We start from the raw sequence: 21,318 nt of genomic DNA, 5'->3' as shown, positions 1-21,318 counted from the left end.
TCAGTTGAGGCTATTATAACAAAACACCTTATAAATAATAAACAGACTATTATAAATAAACAATATTTTTTTTTTTTTTTTGCAGTTCTGAAGGCTAGAAGTCTGAGATCTGGGTGCCAGCATGTACTATGAGGGCTCTCTTCCTGGCTTCCTGACATTTACCTTCTCAATGGGTCCTCACATGCCAGAAAAAAGGAGCTCTACCTCTTCTTATAAGAGCACTAATCCCATAAGGGCCCCACACTCATGATCTCATCTTAAACCTACTTACTGCTCAAAGGCCCCACCTCTAAATACCATCACACTGAGGTTAGAGCTTCAGACATGAATTTGGTAGGGGCGGGGTTGGGGGCCACAAACATTCAGTCCATAACATGCCCTAATTATTTTTCACTCAAGGTCCACCTGTCTCCTACTTCATTTAGGTCTGTTCTAACAGCTGTGCTTATTCTTCCTCCCTTTCGCTGCTGGGCCACCTTAGGTGTGACATCTCTTCTTGTTCTCTGCTCACTGGAGTAAGATTAGTGGAAGAGTATGGTGGAAGAAGCTGAAGAGCTGGAGGTGCAGCCAGTGACCTCACAGAGCCAGCATCCAGGTGAGGAGCCAGGAGGAAGCATCTCTGCACCCTCCTCTCTGAAGCCTGCCTAGCCTGTGAGGGCAGAAGACCAGCTCAATCACAGGGTGCACGAGCCCAGGGAGACTGGCCTTCTCTCTCTGACTCCTAAATCACCGTGTCCAGGACCTCACTGTCATGCTCTCTCAGGCCAGGTCTCTGCTGGCTCCCCCAGGCCTTCCCACCTGCCCATCCCAGCTGATCAAGAAGGTGGCTCTAGAATTGGCGATAGGAAAGAAGGCACACCAAGCCACTGACCTTCCTATTGCCTCCTGCACCAATCTAGACATTTAAGGATACATTCATGTATAACAACTTCAGTTCAATTTAGTCGCACAATCACGTCCAATTCTTTGCGACCCCATGAATCACAGCACGCCAGGACTCCCGGTCCATCACCATCTCCTGGAGTTCACTCAAACTCATGTCCATCGAGTCAGTGATGCCATCCAGCCATCTCATCCTCTGTCATCCCCTTCTCCTCCTGCCCCCAATCCCTCCCAGCATCAGTGTCTTTTTCCAATGAGTCAGCTCTTCGCATGAGGTGGCCAAAGTACTGGAGTTTCAGCTTCAGCATCAATCCTTCCAATGAACATCCAGGACTGATCTCCTTTAGGATGAACTGGTTGCATCTCCTTGCAGTCCAAGGGACTCTCAAGAGTCTTCTCCAACACCACAGTTCAAAAGCATCAATTCTTCGGCGCTCAGCTTTCTTCACAGTCCAACTCTCACATCCATACATGACCACTGGAAAAACCATAGCCTTGACTAGACAGACCTTTGTTGGCAAAGTAATGTCTCTGCTTTTCAGTATGCTATCTAGGTTGGTAATAACTTTCCTTCCAAGGAGTAAGCGTCTTTTAATTTCATGGCTGCAGTCACCATCTGCAGTGATTTTGGAGCCCAAAAAAATAAAGTCTGACACTGTTTCCCCATCTATTTGCCATGAAGTGATGGGACCAGATGCCATGACTTTCGTTTTCTGAATGTTGAGCTTTAAGCCAACTTTTTCACTCTCCTCTTTCACTTTCATCAAGAGGCTTTTTCGTTCCTCTTCACTTTCTGTCATAAGAGTGGTGTCATCTGCATATCTGAGGTTATAACTACTTGGTTGCTACCATTTCTGGAAATTTGATGATTTCTGGTATTCTGACAATTTGCAGTCCAATTTGCAAATAAACAGGCAAGCTCCATTAGAAAATATGTTTATGCCTTGCATAAACTGCTTCTGTGCTCCCTTCTATCAACTATTTTTTAAATTTAATTAATTAATTTATTTATTGGCCACACCATGCAGCATGAGAGATCTTAGTTCCCCAACCAGGGATCAAACCCACGCCCCTGCAGTGGAAGCACAGAGTTTAGCCAGTGGACTACCAGGGAAGTCCCACTATCAACTATTTTTTAAGTATAACGTATAGGCAGAAAAGTACACTTACATACATGTTTTTAAGGATTTTCAAATTTCCTTGTAAAAAACAGAAATGAGGAATATGAGGATTCTGCATTTTCTTTTTTGGAAATCTGGCTGAAGTCACTATAGACTGAGTAACACTGATAGTGACAGTAAAAAAAATTTCACTGAAAGGAATTTGGAACTGCGAGACCTATCTTGTTTGCTGTAGTTTCCAGCTTTTTCTGAATGAACCTGCTCAACAGAATAGAAGAATGCAACCCCAATTACAATCACCTGTGAATAATAAAATGTTAGTCATCAGAACACAATCTTGCAAGAAAACTTGAGATCTGACTAATCTGGTTCTGACACTCTCCCACTGATGAGAATGTGCTAGTGAGCTCTTTATCTTTTAATAGGAAATAATGCTTATTGTTACAGTTAATAGAAAGTAAATATTTATTTTTTGGTACATAATGCTTCAAATTTTTGTTTCTAATAAAGCTTATGACTATGGATTCTCAGCCATCTTTGGGGTGTGTAAGGACAGCCACATGGCCTGTTAAACACACAGGTTTCTGGACCCCACTCCAAGGGAACCAAAGCAAGGGCCCAGAAATGTAGAAGGTCATGGTTCACAGACCCCTCCTGGAAAAAACACTGCATTAGACACCGTACAAATGACAAAGGCTCCAACCAATCATTTCATTTGTTTCTCAATCAAAAAAGTCACCAAGCAGGGCTTCCCTGGTGGTCCAGTGGTTAAGAATCTGCCTTGCAATGCAAGAGCCACAGGTTCAATCCCTGGTCTGGGAAGATCCCACATGTCACAGGGCAACTAAGCCCCTGTGCCACTACTGAAGCCTGTGCTCCACAACAAGAGAAGCCACCGCAACAGAAGCCTCCACACCACAATGAGGAGTAGCCCCCACCAGTCAAAATTAAAGAAAACCTGCATGCAGCAATGAAGCCCCAGCACAGCCAAAAAATAAAACACACAAATCTTTGTAAAAAATCACTAAGCAAAGAACATGAGTGCAATTCACAAAACAGGTGCTAAAAATAAATGACACTTTTTTTAAACATCCAGTATTTCTATAAGCAAATAAACAGGAAATAAAACCATACCGTTATAATGCACCACTATGCTGCAGATGAGGACAGTGCGGGAGGCTGTGCTTATGTGGGGACAGGGGTTATGCAAGTCACAACTCTGCACTTTCAGCTCAAGTTTGCTGTGAACCTAAAGTGGCTCTAAAAAGTGATGTCTATTTAAAAGTAAAACATTTTAAATTGTACCACTTCCATCTATTAAAGAAGTAAATACTTTAGTAAATTTATAATTTTAAAATATGTATCAAAAATTGAAAATGCACAGTTGGCCCTCATGCTACAACGTTTCCAGAGCACAGTCCTTCAAAAATATATTCATAATGTTCATAACCTTTGACCAGTTCTTGAAATAAATCTTAAAACAAACAATAAGTATTATGACAAAAATGAATGCACAAAGACGTCTTCATAGTGTGATGCATAGACCAAGTATTTTACAAGGTATCTACATGGTATATTATTATGCAACCAGTAAGAGGTTCATGGAGTGCTCTTAGAAACCAGAGAAAATGTGTACAATTTACTATTAAGCAAAAAGAAAGAGTATAAATAAATACACAGCATGATTCCTGCTGTGTATAAGGTACATAAAAAATAATACTAGAATATTAACGCCTCGCTTATCTCTAGGGTTAGATTACAGTTGATTCCTTTTTTGTATTTTCCACAATGTGCTTACATTATTTTTATAACCAGAAAAAAAGTGAGTGTGTGTGTGTGTGTTAATGCTTAGAGTATATGTGTGTGTGCTTCAATGCTCAGAAAACCCCATTTAACTTTCAGAATTCTTATGCAGATGAATGAGATATTATATTAGAAGTGTTTTCTTTGAATAATACAGAGAGAATTATGTCTGAATTTAACACAACATTCACATTACTGAAAAGTTACGTGAAAACAGAAGGCATTCTAGAGCTTATTACTTAAAGAAATTCTATGATGAAGTCTAAGAGTCAGACATGACTGAGCAACTGAACACCCCCACATGATGAAGTCTTAGAAAAACAATCCTTCTGTAAAGCCAGAAATGTTCTCTTAATTTGTCATTTTGGGACAATATGTCATCATTATGGGTTTACTTTAAAAAGCATATAATCAACTCTCCATTATTGCCAATTCAGTTCAAGAAACTCTTTTCTGCAGACCTACTATGTGCTGAGCACCAAGCATGCCTTCAGGAGTCTCAGTTGTAGCAAGTAAGACTACAGGGTGGGAAGTACATGGTCTAAATTCACATAAGAAGAGAGAAGAGGCCAGTCACCTTGAAAAAGTGATGTCCTGAGTCTTCATGTATTTTTTCTAATATGTGGCCTACCTTTAAGGATGATCCCTTGCCAGAGGCAGTAGGAAAGACCCGCCCTGTGTGAGCCTCACAGCATTCTATCATGCCTTTTTTGCAAAGGAGATATAGACCCATGCCCAGGGATCTCACCACAGACAGGCCAGAGGTGCCTAGGAATGACCAAGAAGAACAGCCCTCCGTGCTTCTCTCTTCAACTCTCCTCAGATTTGTGAGGACTTGGAAATGAAAATATAACTCCAAAATCCCACGAAGAAGGACCCAATTACGGCAGCGCAGGGCGACAGCATCTCCTGACAATGGCTCTTTAATTTTCACACTAGACTTAAAAATCCCCAGAGTTCCAGCCTCGTATATCCACTGCCTTCTTGGCATGTCCACCCAGATATCCGATGCGCGTGTGCTCAGTTGCTCAGTCATGTCCAACTCTTCGTGACCCCCATGGACTGCAGTCCCACAGGCCTCTCTGTCCATGGGATTCTCCAGGCAAGAATACTGGAGTGGGTGCCATTTCCTCCTCCAGGGGATCTTCCTGACCCAGGGATTGAACCTTCGTCTCCTGCGACTCCTGCATTGCAGGTGGGTTCTTTACCACCGAGCCACAGGGGAAGCCCTGATGGAGCCCTAAAACTTGCCAAGTCCTAAGCAGAAGTCTTTCTAACTCTAATGTGCAGGAAGTCCTATCAGCGCCACTTCCAAGACAGATCTAGCACCCATCCACTCCTCTCCATCTCTACCCTGACTCCCGAATCCAAGCCACTCTGGATGCCCTCTGCCCCCATTCTAGCTTCCCTACATTCCCTTCTCCAGGCAGCAGTCAGAGCGATCTTTCTGAAATACAAATCAGTCTGTAAGCAGCATGAGGGCAAGGGTTTTTCATCTGTTTTATTAACTAGTGTATCCTCAGAACCAAACATATGAATAATTTCTCTAAATTCTTTTGTTTAAATAATGGCGTCCCATCACCCACTTCCACCCACCCCCCACCCACGACACTCCAGTCCCACTGGTCCTCTTTCTGCTCCTCTAACATGCCAGGCTTCTTACAGCGTATGCCTTGGAACCTGCAGTGCCTCCTCTCCGAATGTTCTCTTCCGTGCGTGTCTCCTCCCCCACCCCATCACCTTGGCTTGGCTGGCCCTTCTGTCACTCCAGTCTCAGTTTACATGTCACCTTATACGCCCACCTACAACAGCCCACAATCACTCTCCATCAAATTACCTTTTCAGAGCCCTGGATTTAGGCTGAAACTACCCTGGCCACTTAGGGTTTGCACCTATAAATCCCACTAGAACGTGCAGCAGGCCTAAAAGCAGGGGTCTTGTATGCCTGAGTCACAGCTTTAGCCCCAGTGCCTCACATAAGGCCTGGCTCCCCGTAGATGACTGAGTAATTTATTAATTATTTTACCTCCATGTTCCAGGGTTTGATCGTCTACACTGAAGGCTCCAAGACTCTATCTAGCTGGTGCCTGGAGCTGATCAGGCCCTCAAAGATGGAGACAGACAAGCTAAAATGTATTACAGGCAGGGCAGACACCAAAACACCAATTTGTTAACTTACATGGAAAATCTCTATCAAATATTCAGAACTAAACAAATGGTCAAACTCCATTCACTATCTTCTCCCCCTAGAGTCAAGCCACATGACAAGCCAAGTCTAGTGGATAGAGTTTAAAAAAAAAAAAAAAAGAATCTGGATAACGTTATAGTTAATTATGTCAGCTTAACTAGGCCATGGGATGCCCAGACAGCTGGATAAACATTATTTCTGGGGGTGTCTGTGAGGGTGTTTCCAGAAGAGATTAGGATTTGGATTGGTGAAGTCAATAAAACAGAAGGTCTTCCCCAACTTGGGGAGGCATTATCCAATCCACTGAGTGTCATAATCCAAAAAAAAGGAGAAGGAAAGTGGAATTTGCTTTCTGCCTAACTGAGCTGGGATACTGGCCTGCCCTCAGCACTCCTGATTGTCAGGTCTTCAGACCTGGACTGAAGGAATCCACACTATCGTCTCTCTGGCTCCCAAGCCTTGGAATTACACCACCGTCTTTCCTGTACTCCAGCTTACAGACTGGTGGAACTTCTCAGTCTTCATAATCATGTGAGCCAAAACCTCATCGTAAATATGTGCTATTGGTTTTATTTCTTTGGAGGTCACAGACTAATACACATGACAATCATCAATGTTATTCTACTAATACGTCTGTTGCAATGGGACAAGACGATAGAGCTACAAGCTGTAACCCCCTTTTTAGGTAACTACATGAGGTCCAACGGCCAAGGGGCTCTCCTCACTGACGGTGCGCTAGATTCAAGACGAACCAAGCTCCTGTCTGTTCATCCCAACGATACGTTAACATCATTTGTCCACAACTCTGCTGTGACATGTTAATAAGGGCCCCTATGCACTCATCACTTGACCTTAGCAAACTCTTCAACAGCCCATTTGCAAATTATTAAGACAGAAAATTATGTATCATCTAGTGAATTAAATAAGGGTTTGATACATTTTCCCATTTCCCAACTCAGTCGAAGGAAACACTCCAAGCCAGCAGGCCATTATGAAACCTGAGCACAGGGAAACCAGGAGAAGGTCTTCAGATTCCAGCCAGCTGGGTAGCAGACCCCACTGCTTGGTTCCCCAAAGGCCAAAGACACGATGAAAGCCCCGAGGAGACACAGGGGTCCCAAATACTTCCCTAAGCCATCAAATTGGCAGGAAAGGGAAAGCTCACCTTCCCTTCCCAAAAAAGGGGCCATGGACTGCTTACCAGGACTTGGCTCCCAGGGACTGATATCAGCTTAAATCAAAAACAGTATAGATAATCCAGACATGTATAATTCATAGTTGACTACATTACCTCTTCTGAATTTATGATGATGATAATTTGTGGAAAGTTTCTGAGGAATACATAATTGATAACATACTCCATATAGCAATGCAAACTGCCAATGGAGACAATGAGTCAGGATGTATTAAAACAATGGATGCTTTTAGTCAATATTTATCAGGCACCTACTAGATACTAGCCCACAGGAATCATCTGTTTTGATATTTGTATCTGCTGAAAGAAAATGGGCAATAACTATAGGGTTCTCAAAGAACCAAGGACCCCAGAGCCTTTGATTATGAAAGATTTCTTGAGATCCTACGATGTGCTAGACACTGTAGAGGTGCCAAAAATAAATTAAGATTCATTTCTAGTTCTTGAGGATCACATAGGCCAGTGGTTTAACAATATATTTTACTTTTCTTCTTGTATATAACTGTGTACAGAGCCACATGATAATCATAAAGACTTACTGAGCCAAACTTACCAAGATAGAGTACTTTCTTAATATTTATTTATTTATTGGGCTGTGCTGGGTCTTGGCTGCAACACACAGAATCTCAGATCTGCATCGCAGCATGTAGAATCTTTAGTTGTGACATGGGAATCTAATTTCCAGACCAGGGCCTCTTGCATTGGGAGCACAGAGTTTTAGCCACTGACCTCCAGGGAAGTCCCAGGATGCAGTATTAACACACCTCAATTCAACTAGCTCCATCAGGAGCCTGAAGTGAGCTGTACATGTTGAGAATGGTTTCAGCTTTACTTTATATTACAAAATCACTCTGTGGGGATATATTTTTACAAAACAAATACCCAGTAAATTTTACTGAGTGAACTGGAAAACCAGTGTGAACCAGTGATGAAAATAACCTAAAAACCAGGCAAGGACTTCCCTGGTAGTCCAGTGGCTAAGAATCTGCCTTCCAATACAGTGGTGGTGGTTGTTAGTCGCTAAGTCATGTCCGACTCTTTTGTGACCCCATGGATTATAGCCCACCAGGCTCTTCTGTCCACAGGATTTCCCAGGCAAGAACACTGGAGTGGGTTGCCAAGCTCTCCTCCAGGGGATTTTCCTGACCCAGGGATCAAACCTGTGTCTCCTGCTTAGCGGGCAGATTCTTTAAATCTGCGCCACAGGGCACATGGGTTCAATCCTTGGCCCGGGAAGATCCCACATGCTGGGGGGCAACTAAGCCCATGCGCACAACTACTGAGTCCGTGCTCCAGCACCCATGCTCTGTAAGCAAGAGAAGCAACCACAGTGAGAAGCCTGTGCAACACAACTAGAGATCTTGTAGCCCTGTTTGCCACAACCAGAGAAAACCCACACACAGCAACGAAGACCCAGGGAAGCCACAAGAATGTTTTTTTAAAAGGCAATTTACAGAATAAATTAAGAATCTACAGACAAAAAATACACCTTTCATATCATTTAAATACAATTTGAGTATCTTCACATCTCTTTACTTTAAATGTGCATATCATCTATTCATAGCATCCATCCTTCCAATTTTATGTTGCTTATAAATAAAGACTTACTTTTAGTACTTTAAAAATTCTAATCTACACTATGATTTCATTTTAACAGAGTTTGGCTACAATGTGGCAATTCTGATGTCTCATTAAGCATCTTAATTTTAGTTATGTTTGGGTAAACATGCTTAGGCTCACAATATATAAAAAACTATGTAATTACTGTTTCATATAAAAGTCTATTAAATTTCCAAACTATCTTCTGTTACTTCATAATGATATACAGTTATTACTAGTTATAAAAAATGCGTGCTCATATATGCAAAGTAAAATTTTTTTCCAGAAATAGATTTTCTTCAGACTTCCCTCTCTAAAATGGAAATCATCTATTCATTTGCAAACTACACACTCCAAAAATATATGTAAATGGAAGAGTGCTGTCTGGTTAAGGAAAGAATAATCATTACTCAAAATGTGTTTCAGATGGAAAAAACAGAAGAACTGAAATTACTATAAACCCCCATTGTAAATTATTTTTAAAAAATCATCTTAAATACACTTTAAAGAAAAATCATGTTAAAAACATATCTTAAAGAAAAATAATTAGCAAAAGCCTAAATGATTGATGATTTTGGATTTCTAGGTATGCTTGCTATTAACTCAAATTATCTAAGCAGCTCAATGAACTCACACCAAAGGAAAGAGAGGGTAGGGTATAACTCAGTGAGAACTTCATCTGTAATTACCTAGTTCTATGAAGAAATTCTTCCTGGGGGTGGGAGGGGGAGCCAAGGGTAGAAATACTCAGAAAGCAAAGAATGACGAATAGCACTGCCTGTCACATTTGAGAGTTAGTTACCTAAGATCAGAGTTTAGAGGAGCTTTCAAGAGGCAAAGTAGAAAAGTGAAAGGAGCTCATCTTTAGAGTTTAACAGTCTGGGTTTAGATCCTGAGAGCTAAGAGAAAGAAAGGCAGAGGAACCAGAGACCAAACTGCCAACATCTGCTGGATCACAGAGAAAGCAAAGGAATTCCAGAAAAACATTTACCTCTGTTTCATTGACTACACTAAGGCCTTTGACAGTGTGGATCATAACAAAATGTGGAAAACCCTTGGAGAGATGAGAATACCAGACCATCTTACCTGTCTTCTGAGAAACCTGTATGTGGGTCAAGAAGCATCACAGAACCTCATATGGGACAAGTGACTGGCTCAGATTGAGAAAGTGGTACAACAACAGGTTGTTCATTGTCACCCTGTTTACTTAACTTATACACAGAGCACATCATGAGAAATGTTGGGCTGGATGACTTACAAGCTGGAATCAAGATTTCCAGGAAAAATACCAACAACCTCAGATATGCAGATGACACCACTTAAATAGCAAAAAGCAAAGAGGAACTAAAGAACCTCTTGACGAGGGTGAAAGAGGAGAATGAGAAAGCTGGCTTAAAACTCAATATTAAAAAAATTAAGATCATGGCATCCGGCCCCATCAGTTTAGCTCAGTTAAGTCACTCAGTCATGTCCGACTCTGTGACACTGTGAACCGCAGCACACCAGGCTTCCCTGTCCATCACCAACTGCCGGAGTCCACCCAAACCCATGTCCATTGAGTCGGTGATGCCATCCAAACATCTCATCTTCTGTTGTCCCCTTCTCCTCCTGCCCTCAATCTTTCCCAGCATTAGGGTCTTCTCAAATAAGTCATCTCTTCTCGTCAGGTTGCCAAAGTATTGCAGTTTCAGCTTCAACATCCGGTCCCATCACTTCATGGCAAATAGAAGGGAAAAAGGTGGAAGCAGTGACAGATTTCCTCTTCCTGGGCTCTTAAGTCATGGTGGATTGTGATTGCAGTCATGAAATTAGAAGATGATTGCTTCTTGGCAGGAAAGCTATGACAAACCTAAATAGTGTATTAAAAAGTAAAGACATCATTTTGCCAACCAAGGTCCATATAGTAAAGGCTGTGGTCTTTCCAGTAGTCATGTACGGATATGACAGCTGGATCATAAAGAAAGCAGAGTGCTAAAGAACTGATGCTTTCAAACTCTTGAGAATCCCCTGGACAACAGGGAGATCAAACCAGTCAGTCTTAAACGAAATCAACCCTGAACACTTAATGGAAGGACTGATGCTGAAGCTCCAATACTTTGGCCGACTGATTGGAAAAGACACTGATGCTGGGAAAGATTGAGGGCAGGAGGAGAAGGAGGCGACAGAGAATGTGATGGTTGGATGGCATCACTGATTCAATGGACATGAACTTGGGCAAACTCTGAGAGATGGTGAGGGACAGGGAGGCCTGGCGTGCTGCAGTCCATGGGGTCACAAGAGTCGGATCCGACTTGGCAACTGAACAACAACAGAGATCTCAGAGAAGTCTCTTCACTTCCCAGGGCCTTGGATGCATCATTTGAAAAGGACAGAGTTTGCACAAAGGACCTCAGGGTCTCTTCCAGTTCTTTTTGCTACCAGAAGATCTGCAACGGGCTTCCATCTGAACAGGGCATTTATTCACTTAAAAAGCATTCATGGCATTTTGTTCCAAACATTGTGCTGGACAATGGAAAGATGAGAAAGACAAAGTTCCTTTCTTTTTGAAGGGCTTCCACTCTATCAAGGGATACAGACGTGCAAAGAAACAATGCCAGACTTATTCAGTAAATGCTGTGGTAACAGTGCCAAGTGCTGGGTGCCCAGGATAAATTAAGGGAAAAAGAAGTGAGGCCAGGGAGGGAACTGGTGGTGAAGGCTTCCTAGAATGAAGGAGCTATTAGAAGGCTTCCTAGAATGAAGGAGCTATTAAACAGCACTGGGGCTCAGCCGAAGTTGGAAATTACATATTTGAAATGGTTCTGATTGTTGGATTAGTACACAGCAGCTACCAAAGGGGAAGTTATCCCCCAGATACCCCACAGCTGCAGCTTAAGTACTATCACCTCTTTTGCAGACAGAAAAAATTCTAACGGTAGAATTACACTCTCTGCTTTTACCTGAGGATAGTACTGCAGAATGGATGGTTTCCAGTCTCTAGTCTGTCCACCACCCACATAAGCAAAGAGAACCAAGCAGAGTACCCACAGTGAAATGCTGGGTGTGGGAAGAATGGGGAGGTCACACCATTTTCTAACATGAAACAGGAGGGTTTGCAATTTTTTGCAACACATTTCTCACCGCTGGTAGAAGGATCAGGGATCTGAGCATCATTGTTTCTCCCCAATCACTTTGATTTTATCCATCACCCTTTATAGAATGGAGTACAGCAGGGCTATCAGCCTCCTAATATATCTCTCTCTTCAAAATGGAAATGTTTAAGTTGGGGTTCTTCAATCTTGAGAAGGTGCCAACTTGGGGCTGCCAAATTATTCAGTCTCTGGGATAAAACTGCTTTAGCACTCAAATATAATACTGAAAAGATCATTCTAAATATAGACACCACTTTCCGAAAACAAGTAAATTATCTGCAGCAGTCTCTTACATGTTCTATGCCTCTTGGATACCATTAGAGTTCTTTGGCTGCCAGAAACTGAACCTGATTCTGGCTTAGTGAAAAATCTGGAATTTACAGGACGGCTATAGGGGAGAAGTGCGTACAATCAACAGGACAGCTGGGGATCCAGACTGAGAAAAAGACACAAAAGGCAATTCCTAGGGTCAAGGCAGTAGGACCACTACCTAACATCCTACAGGTACAGCTGCTGGAAAGATACTCATGTCCTTGGAATACTGCTCAGGTTTCAGACTCCAGGAAGTGAGAGTCTCAATGCTCTGGTCTGTGTTATGGACTCCAATCCTCATTATCAAAAAATGTGATAAGGCACTCTGATTAATAGCCATCTTAGCCTGTATCCAATGGAATAAAGGTAAACTCCAAAGGGAAAACAAAATGCTATGATCCAAAGAAACTGAAATGGATGCCATCAGTCACCAAAGCAACAAAGATCAACTCCATCCCCTTATTAAAAAAAGACAAATGTACTCCAATAGGATACAACTCTGAGTAAATCTCTGACTTAGTAAAGGTGTGCTGTAATCTCCAAAGACAGTGAAAATGGTTAATCATGTGGTATTCTAGGTTCTCCCTTGGGTATAAGCTGAGTGAGACTTCTCAAAAAAGGAAATCAACTATGTACACAATAGTCATAAAGAGCTGCTGCTGCTGCTGCTGCTAAGTCGCGTCAGTCGTGTCTGACTCTGTGGGACCCCACAGATGGCAGCCCACCAGGCTCCCCCATCCCTGGGATTCTCCAGGCAAGAACACTGGAGTGGGTTGCCATTTCCTTCTCCAATGCATGAAAGTGAAAAGTGAAAGTGAAGTCGCTCAGTTGTGTCCGACTCTTTGCGACCCCATGGACTGCAGCCCACCAGGCTCCTCCATCCATGGGATTTTCCAGGCAAAGTGCTGGAGTGGGGTGCCATTGCCTTCTCCACATAAAGAGCTGGAATAGCTATATTAATATCAGACAAAAGAGACTTGAAAACAAGAAATGTTACTAGAGATAAAGAGAGACATCTTATAATGACAGAAGAATCACTGTATCAGGAAAATATACACATTATAAATGTATACACATGTAACAACAAAGCCCTGAAATACATGAAGCAAAACTGACAGAACTGAAAGGAGCAATGGGCAATTCAACAATAAAAATCGGACATTCAATAACTGAAAAAAAAAGTCTCAGGACTTCCCTGGTGGGCCAGTGGTTAAGACTTCACCTTTCAATGCGGGGGGTGCAGGTTTAATCCCTAGTCAGGGAGCTAAGATCTCACATGCCTTGCACCCAAAAAACCCAAAACATAAAACAAAAGCAATATTGTAACAAATTCAATAAAGACTTAAAAAAAAAGATGCACATCAAAAAAATCTCTAAAAACAAGTCTAAATAAATTTAAAGAGATTAAAGATATACAAAGTTGTTCTCTGCACACATTAAATTAGAAATCCACAAAATATCCACTAAATATAGGGAAACTCCAAATATTCAGAAATTAAATAACATACTTCTAAGTAACACATGTACCAAAAAAAAGAAATCACAAGGTAAATTTTACGATACTTTTAAACCGAATGAAAACAAAACCACAACATACTAAAACTCATGGAAGCAGCCAAAGCAGTGCTCAGAGGCCACATATGGCTTTAAACACCATTATCAGAAAAGAAGAAAGATCTCAAACCAATTCCCTAAGCTTCTACCTGAAGAAACTAGAAAAGCAAACTAACCTAAAATAAGCAGAGAAAAATGAAACAACCTAGAGTTGAAAGCAATGAAATAGAAAACAAAAAAGCAAATGTGAAAAAAATAAAACCAAGAGCTGATGCTTTGCAACACCGAAGGCTCAATATTAAGACAGCAATTCTCCACAAACTGATCTCTACATTCAAAGCGATCTCTGTCAAAATCTCGGCAGAGTTTTTAATAGAGCTAATCCTAAAATTTATAAGGAAATACAAAGGACCTAGAATAGCTGAGAGAGACAGTTTTGACAAGAGCAAAGTTGGAGGGCTTACACTGTATGATTTCAAAATGTACTCTTAAGCTAAAAATTAAGGCAATGTGGTATTGGCATAGGAAAGCCATACAAATCAATGGCATTCAGAAATTAACCCTTAAATTTCATGATCCATTCATTTTTGACAAAGGGGCAAACGGGAAAATGATCGATTTTCCTTGGATATCCATATGAAAAAAATATTAACTTAGATCTTTAACCTCACTTCATACATGAAAATTAACTCAAAGTAACTCACAGACCTGAAGGTAAAAACTAAAATCAACTTTTGAAGAAAACAGAGCACAAAAGCCTTATGACCTTGGGTTAAGCAAACAGTTCTCAAGACATACCACCAAAAATATAAACCATTTTTTTTAAAAACTTGTAAGTTGGACCTCATTAAAATTTGTGCTTCAAAAGACACCACTGGGAGAAGAATGAAAACAGAAGCCACAGAATGGGAGAAAATATTTTGCAAATCTCCTATCTGATATGGGACCTGTATCTGTAATATACAAAGAAATCTTACAATTCAATAATAAAATAACCTAATTTAAAAATGGGTTCTGACACATGTTACAACATGGATAAAAAATCTGGAAATCATTATAAGTGAAATGACCGAGACACAAAAGGGCAAGTACTGTACGACTGCACTTCTGTGATATACCTAGAATAGGGACAGAAAGCAGAACAGAAGTTGCCCAGGGCTGAGGGGAAAGTGCAATGGAGAGTTATTGTTTACTGGGAATAGAGTTTCTGTTTGGGATAATCAAAAAGTTTTGAAAATCAACAGAGGTGAACATTGTGAATGTAATTAATGTCAATGAACTGCACACTTTAAAATGGTTAAAACGATAAGTATCTTACCACAATAAAAAATAATTTTAAAAAATGGGCAGAAGACTTGGGTAGACACTTCACCAAAGAAGACGCACAAATGACTAATAAGGACATGAAAACATCATTAGTTATTAGGGAAATGCAAATTAATAGCACAATGAAATACCACTACACGGCCACTATAATGACTATAATCAAAAAGAGAGATGATAGCAAGTGCTAGGGATGAAGTAGGGAAACTGGAATCCTCACACATTCCTGGTGGGATTGTAAAATGGCATAGCCACTTCGGCAAATTGTTTGGCTACATTTTAAAAAGTTAAACATAAGCTTACTACAAGACCCAGCAATTCCACACCTAGTCATCTACCCAAGAAAAATTAAAATATATCTCCATACAAAGACATGTTCACATATTCACAATACCTTTAGTCACAACAGCTAAAAACTGGAAACAATCCAAATGTTGATTAGCTGATAAGTGGAAAAACAGAAAGCTGTATATCCATATAATAGGATACTATTAAGTAGGTTTAGTCGCTAAGTCATTTCTGACTCTTGCAACCCCACAGACTGTAGCCTTCCAGGCTCCTCTGTCCATGGGATTTCCCAGGCAAGAATACTGGAGTGGCTTGCCATTTCCTTCTCCAGGGGATCTTCCTGACCCAGGGATTGAACCCAGAGATCGAACCCAGGTCTCCAGCATTGCAGGCAGACTCTTTACCATTGAGCCACCAGGAAAGTCCAATATGATACCACTCAGACATAAAGAGAAACGAAATACTGATACATGCTAGAACATGGTTGCACCTCAAAAAGATTATGCTAAGTGAAAGAAGCTGGATGCAAAAGACTTCATATTGTAAGATTCCATTCATATGAAATGTCCAGAAAAGACAAATTATCTATAGAGACAGAAAGCACACTGGTGGCTGCCTGGGTCTGGGGTAGAAGGAAGGATTACTCGCAAACAGGCTGATAGAAATTTGGGGAGTGATTGAAATGTTCTATAACTGAACTGTGTTGATGGTTGCACAACATTAATTCTATTAATTTACTACAAATCATTGAATTGTACACTTAAAATGGGTAGACTTCTGTGGCTTTTCAATTGTACTTCAGTAAAGCTTTTAAAATAAATAAATACAAATCTGAAACTGAAAAAGAGTCTTGATTTCAGGAAGCATAATTAAAATACAATCTCCATGACATAAGACAAAGGTTTTCCTTAATCTAGCCATATACCTTTTATTCATATATTTTCAAACTACATGTGTAAGGAAGTGAAGTCTCTCAGTCATGTCCGACTCTTTGCGACCCCATGGGCTATAGCCTACCATGCTCCTCTGTCCATGGGATTTTCCAGGCAAGAGTACTGGAGTGGGTTGCCATTTCCTTCTCCAGAGGATCTTCCCAACCCAGGGATTGAACCTGGGTCTCCCACATTGTAGGCAGACACTTTACCATCTGAGCCACCAGGGAAGTACTGACATTGTTCAGTGATGTTAGCCCGGGCCCTAAATGATCTTAAGCTTTCTGAATTAAATTCTGTGGTCCCTGTGATTGCCCAATAAACAGCAGTAAATTTACAAACTCTAAAAATAGACAATATTGGCCTTTTCTTGGGCTCATTTCAGAGAAAAATAGAGCAATAAAAGCAAGCCTGAGAAGCAATTCAAATCCCCAGATTGTCTGAGTAATCAACTGTATTATATATAATCATTATGACCTAGAAACATTTCATCTGAAGCAGCAAAGGCTGACCTAGTAATTGATTTAATAGCTGTCTTCAACGACAGGAAGGGTTTTACAGGGAAACTATCTGATGAGTTCTCCTCTCTTTCCATTGAGAGCCAAACAAAACAAAGTGATTTAGTAATCAGCAAGGTACACAGAGATTAAACACAAATAACACTAACAGTAACTGCTACCAGATACTGGAATATACTTAATGTATTTGTTCAAGCTGTTTCCTTGGCAATCATTAAGATTGGACAAGACAGACGGCTGTGGTCTGATGGCAGAAATGCCTGTGAGGGGTCATCAGGTGTGGGGCAGATCTGTCTGTGGGAACGCACCACACTTCCACATGCCATACCTCGATATCCCGATTCAGTTGCTTCACTATGGCAGTGATGTTTCTGATGTGCTCCTCCAAGAACAGCCTGGCCAAGCGGTCGCCTCCCCCTTTGTTCTGCATTTTCTGCAAGCTGCTGACGATGTCGTCTTTGATCCGGAATGCGTGCTCCACAAGGGCGGCTGTGGTTTTCTCGTGGCAGAGGATCCTGTCTTCGAGTTGCTCCACTAGGCTTACGGATGAGTAGGGTGCCATGGTCAGGGACTGGCTGTGTCGGGGCATCGTTCGAACTCGCCTACAGAAGGGAGCCCCACATTACTAGGGTTGTCAGTTAGGAAAAAAAATCATTTTTAAAGCCAGATTCAAGACTTCCCAGGAAAGGCAAAGTATCTATCCTTACAAGCTAAATGAAGATTTGAAGCAGAATTTCTGCCCCAAAGAGTTTTCTTTGTGAGACAGGCAGCATCTTTAATCAATGGTCCACAGAGAGTCAAGTGTGCTGGTAGCAGGCTCCATGCCCTCCCAACGCAAGAGGCTGCAGGCTCAAAGCTTATTAACAGAATCACTGGACCTGCTTTCCTTTCCCCTTCTCCTAAAGTGGCTATAAACTCAAATGCCTACAAGGGTCAGGCTATGGATATAAAGGAGTGAAGCATACCACACAGGATACACTAGGGCATGTTAGGGACTTTGAGAAACTGAAAGGGGCATTCTTCACCTAAGGGAGCCACAATTCTGTTCTACCCATGAGTAACCATTTGGGAACGCAGATTCTTTTTTCCAGGTCATCTGATAGTTCAAGAAGAACCAAGAAATTTAGGCTTGTATGTGAAGTCACCTGATTTTTATTTATGTATTTTTGGTCATGCCACAAGGCATGTGGGATCTTAGTTCCCCGACCAGAGATCAAACCTGTGCCCCTTGCATCAGAAGCACCGAGTCTTAACCACTGGACCACCAGGGAAGTCCCCACCTGATTTTTAAAATGTTAACAACTCATTTAAAAAGTATTTAAGATGATCCAGGCCAAACAATGTATTACTTCTATGAGCCAGTTTTGGCCTATGGACACTCAATTTGCAACTTCTCATTTAAAAGTTTTAGTGGGGATATCCGCCCATAGGCCTCCAGAGGTACATTTTATTGTTAATCAGAAGTACAACTGTAATGCAGGGCTACCGTGAAATCTCCACCGGTCACAATCACTGAATGGTCCACAGTATCCTACAAGTCAGAAGCTGGAGACGGGACACAACAGTACTACTCTTGCCCTTAAGAAAAGTCATTCTTGGATATAAAAGAAGCTGCAAGGCTTCTTTTATAATGACCATCATGCCCACTAGCAGCCCTCATGGAATTGGTGGAAAGAAAAAGTATACCTTAGATGCATATTTTCCATATATTATACCTTTCCTCGGTGACAAGAGAAGGAAATACAGTGCTCCGTTGGGCCATTTTCTTTTTAATAATTCACATCTGTTGAAAAAATAAGCATTAAATTATTTAACAGTTTATGTCTAGAACATAAATGACCTTGGGGATTTCCCTGGTGGCTCAGACAATAAAGAATCTGCCTGCAATGCTGGAGACCCAGGTTCAATTCTTGGGTGGGGAAGATTCCCTGGAGAAGGGAATGGCAACCCACTTGCCTGGAGGTATTCTTGCCTGGAGAATTCCATGGACAGAGGAGCCTGGTGGGCTATAGTCCATGGGGTCGCAAAGCGTCAGACATGACTAAGTGACTAACACATACATACACACAAATCTTATTATTAAGTTACTAAAGGGATCAAAAATTATGCTGACATGCTGATTAATTATATTATTAAATATCCTACATATGATAGAAACAGAAGATGTCTCAAAATAAGGAGAAAAGAATCAAGAATCAAAATGCTTTTGAACCTAATACCATAAGCCCTGCTGGGTAGGTCAACATGTATGCGTACATGCTAAGTCAAGTTTCCTGAAGTTTTCTCACCCCGTATCTGCATCTCAAGTTTGAAAAACCACTTTTATAGAAATAAGATAGTTCCTTAAACAGACTTAAGTCACTCTTGTACTTCTCCCTAGAACTGTACAGAAAACTATCCTAGGAAATTTATCTCAGCAAATTTAGTAAATTCCATAGCAAATTAAGAGCATTATTTTAAAAATAATCTTAATAGACTAATGCATGATCGACGGGATCTGATTTGGGTGAATTTATCTATCTACTAAGAGAATGAAATCATACTTTTCATTAAAACTTTAAAGCTGTATTATAAGATATGATCGTTCACATTACATCAGGCTTATATAAGGAACATTTGATCATCACAATGCATTAGACATCTGAAAAAATTAGAGGTTTTAAAAATATTTCATTACTTAGGTTTCTCAATACTGCTGTTAATTGCCTTAAAACAGTGAAAGCCTAGTAACTATGATAAGATTCAGTAGTTAGTTCTCATTTAGATGCTGGATTGAGAAATGGTTTTCTGACTGAAACCATTGTTTTGGCATCATCCATCCAGTATGTTATTTTTAGAGTTTCAAAATGTGAACTTTTCCCTTTCTTAGACAAATAACTTTGAATTTAAACAAATTACATTTAAGAAAAAAAAGTGTTCCATGCCAAACAAGCTATGATGCCAAAAGAGCTCTTCAGTATTAAAGAAAATAATTTCTGTCATTTAAACCACAAAAATTAGGCCAGTGTGGAATATTCAGAATCACAGAATCTGTACAACTTTAAAGTTGTAAAATAGCTTAGTTGAGATACTAATCTTTAGAATAACCCAACCTAAGAGACATTCTTTGGAAGGACTGATGCTGAAGCTCCAATACTTTGGCCACCTGATGAGAAGAGTCAACTCACTGGAAAAGACCTTGATGCTGGGAAAGACTGAAGGCAGGAGGAGAAGTGGATGACAGAGAATGAGACAGTTAGATGGCATCACTGACTCAATGGACACAAGTTTGAGCAAGCTCCAGGAAATGGTGAAGGACAGGGAAGCCTGGTGCGCTGCAGTCCATGGGGTCTCAAAGAGTCAGACAAGATCGAGCCACTGAACAACAAAAACAGCAAAAAGACATTTGGCATCTACTATATAGCCAACAACAAAGGTTCGTCTAGTAAAGGATATGGTTTTTCCTGTGGTCATGTATGGATGTGAGAGTTGGACTGTGAAGAAGGCTGAGCGCCGAAGAATTGATGCTTTTGAACTGTGGTGTTGGAGAAGACTCTTGAGAGTCCCTTGGACTGCAAGGAGATCCAACCAGTCCATTCTGAAGGAGATCAGCCCTGGGATTTCTTTGGAAGGAATGATGCTAAAGCTGAAACTCCAGTACTTTGGCCACCTCATGCGAAGAGTTGACTCATTGGAAAAGACTCTGATGCTGGGAGGGATTGGGGGCAGGAGGAAAAGGGGATCACAGAGGATGAGATGGCTGGACGGCATGACTGACTTGATCGACATGAGTCTGAGTGAACTCCGGGAGTTGGTGATGGACAGGGAGGCCTGGCGTGCTGCGATTCATGGGGTCGTAAAGAGTCGGACACGACTGAGCGACTGATCTGATCTGATATAGCCACCAGCAGCAGCATATAGCCACCTAACCTAGAATAGATACAACAAAACTCCCCTCCCTGAAGGGCTTTCTAGCCTACAGAAACAGTAGACATCTAAAGCAACTTTGAAACAATGCACTAAGTGGCCAACTAACCATATGAACAAAAAAGCATGGGTAGAAAACACTAACTCATAAAGTTATATTTAGACTGCCCAGGTGGTTCAGTGGTTAAGAATCCGCCTGCCAATGCAGGGGACATGGGTCGATCCCTGGTCTGGGAAGATCCCACATGCCTTGGGGCAACTAAGCCCGTGTCCTACAACTACAGAAGCCCACACACCCTAGAGCCTATGCTCTGCAACGAGAGAAACCACGGCAATGAGAAGCCCACACACTAGGGAGTAGCCCCCGCTCAATACAACTAGAGGAAACCCACACAATGAAGACTCAGCACAACTATAAATAAATACATAAACAAATATTTTTAAGTTATATTCACTCTCATGCTCAGTTCAGCTGCTCAGTCATGTCTGACTCTGCGACCACATGAACTGCAGTACGCCAGGCCTCCCTGTCCATCACCAATTCCCAGAGTTTACCCAAATTCATG

At 41.3% G+C, this 21,318-nt stretch overlaps 1 protein-coding gene across 3 annotated transcripts in view; it reads right to left on the bottom strand.

The window, feature by feature from the left end:
- Window positions 1–21,318, bottom strand: part of FAM81A (family with sequence similarity 81, member A) — an 86,318-nt gene that overhangs the window by 45,045 nt on the left and 19,955 nt on the right. For 2 of the 3 annotated variants that reach the window (XM_010836833.1, XM_010836831.1), the window contains exons 2-3: window positions 18,562–18,629; window positions 17,175–17,448 (exon numbers count right to left, since the gene is read on the bottom strand). In XM_010836833.1, the coding sequence (XP_010835135.1) occupies window positions 17,175–17,448; window positions 18,562–18,608 (321 nt within the window). In that variant the 5' untranslated portion in view covers window positions 18,609–18,629. Of the gene's footprint in view, window positions 1–17,174; window positions 17,449–18,532; window positions 18,630–21,318 lie in introns of those variants that run through there. The other variant, XM_010836832.1, reaches the window with a different exon arrangement.

Source organism: Bison bison, unplaced genomic scaffold (genome assembly GCF_000754665.1).
Source record: "Bison bison bison isolate TAMUID 2011002044 unplaced genomic scaffold, Bison_UMD1.0 scf7180017864066, whole genome shotgun sequence".
Taxonomy (NCBI): Eukaryota; Metazoa; Chordata; class Mammalia; order Artiodactyla; family Bovidae; genus Bison; species Bison bison.
This window is presented reverse-complemented; position numbering and strand designations above follow the sequence as displayed.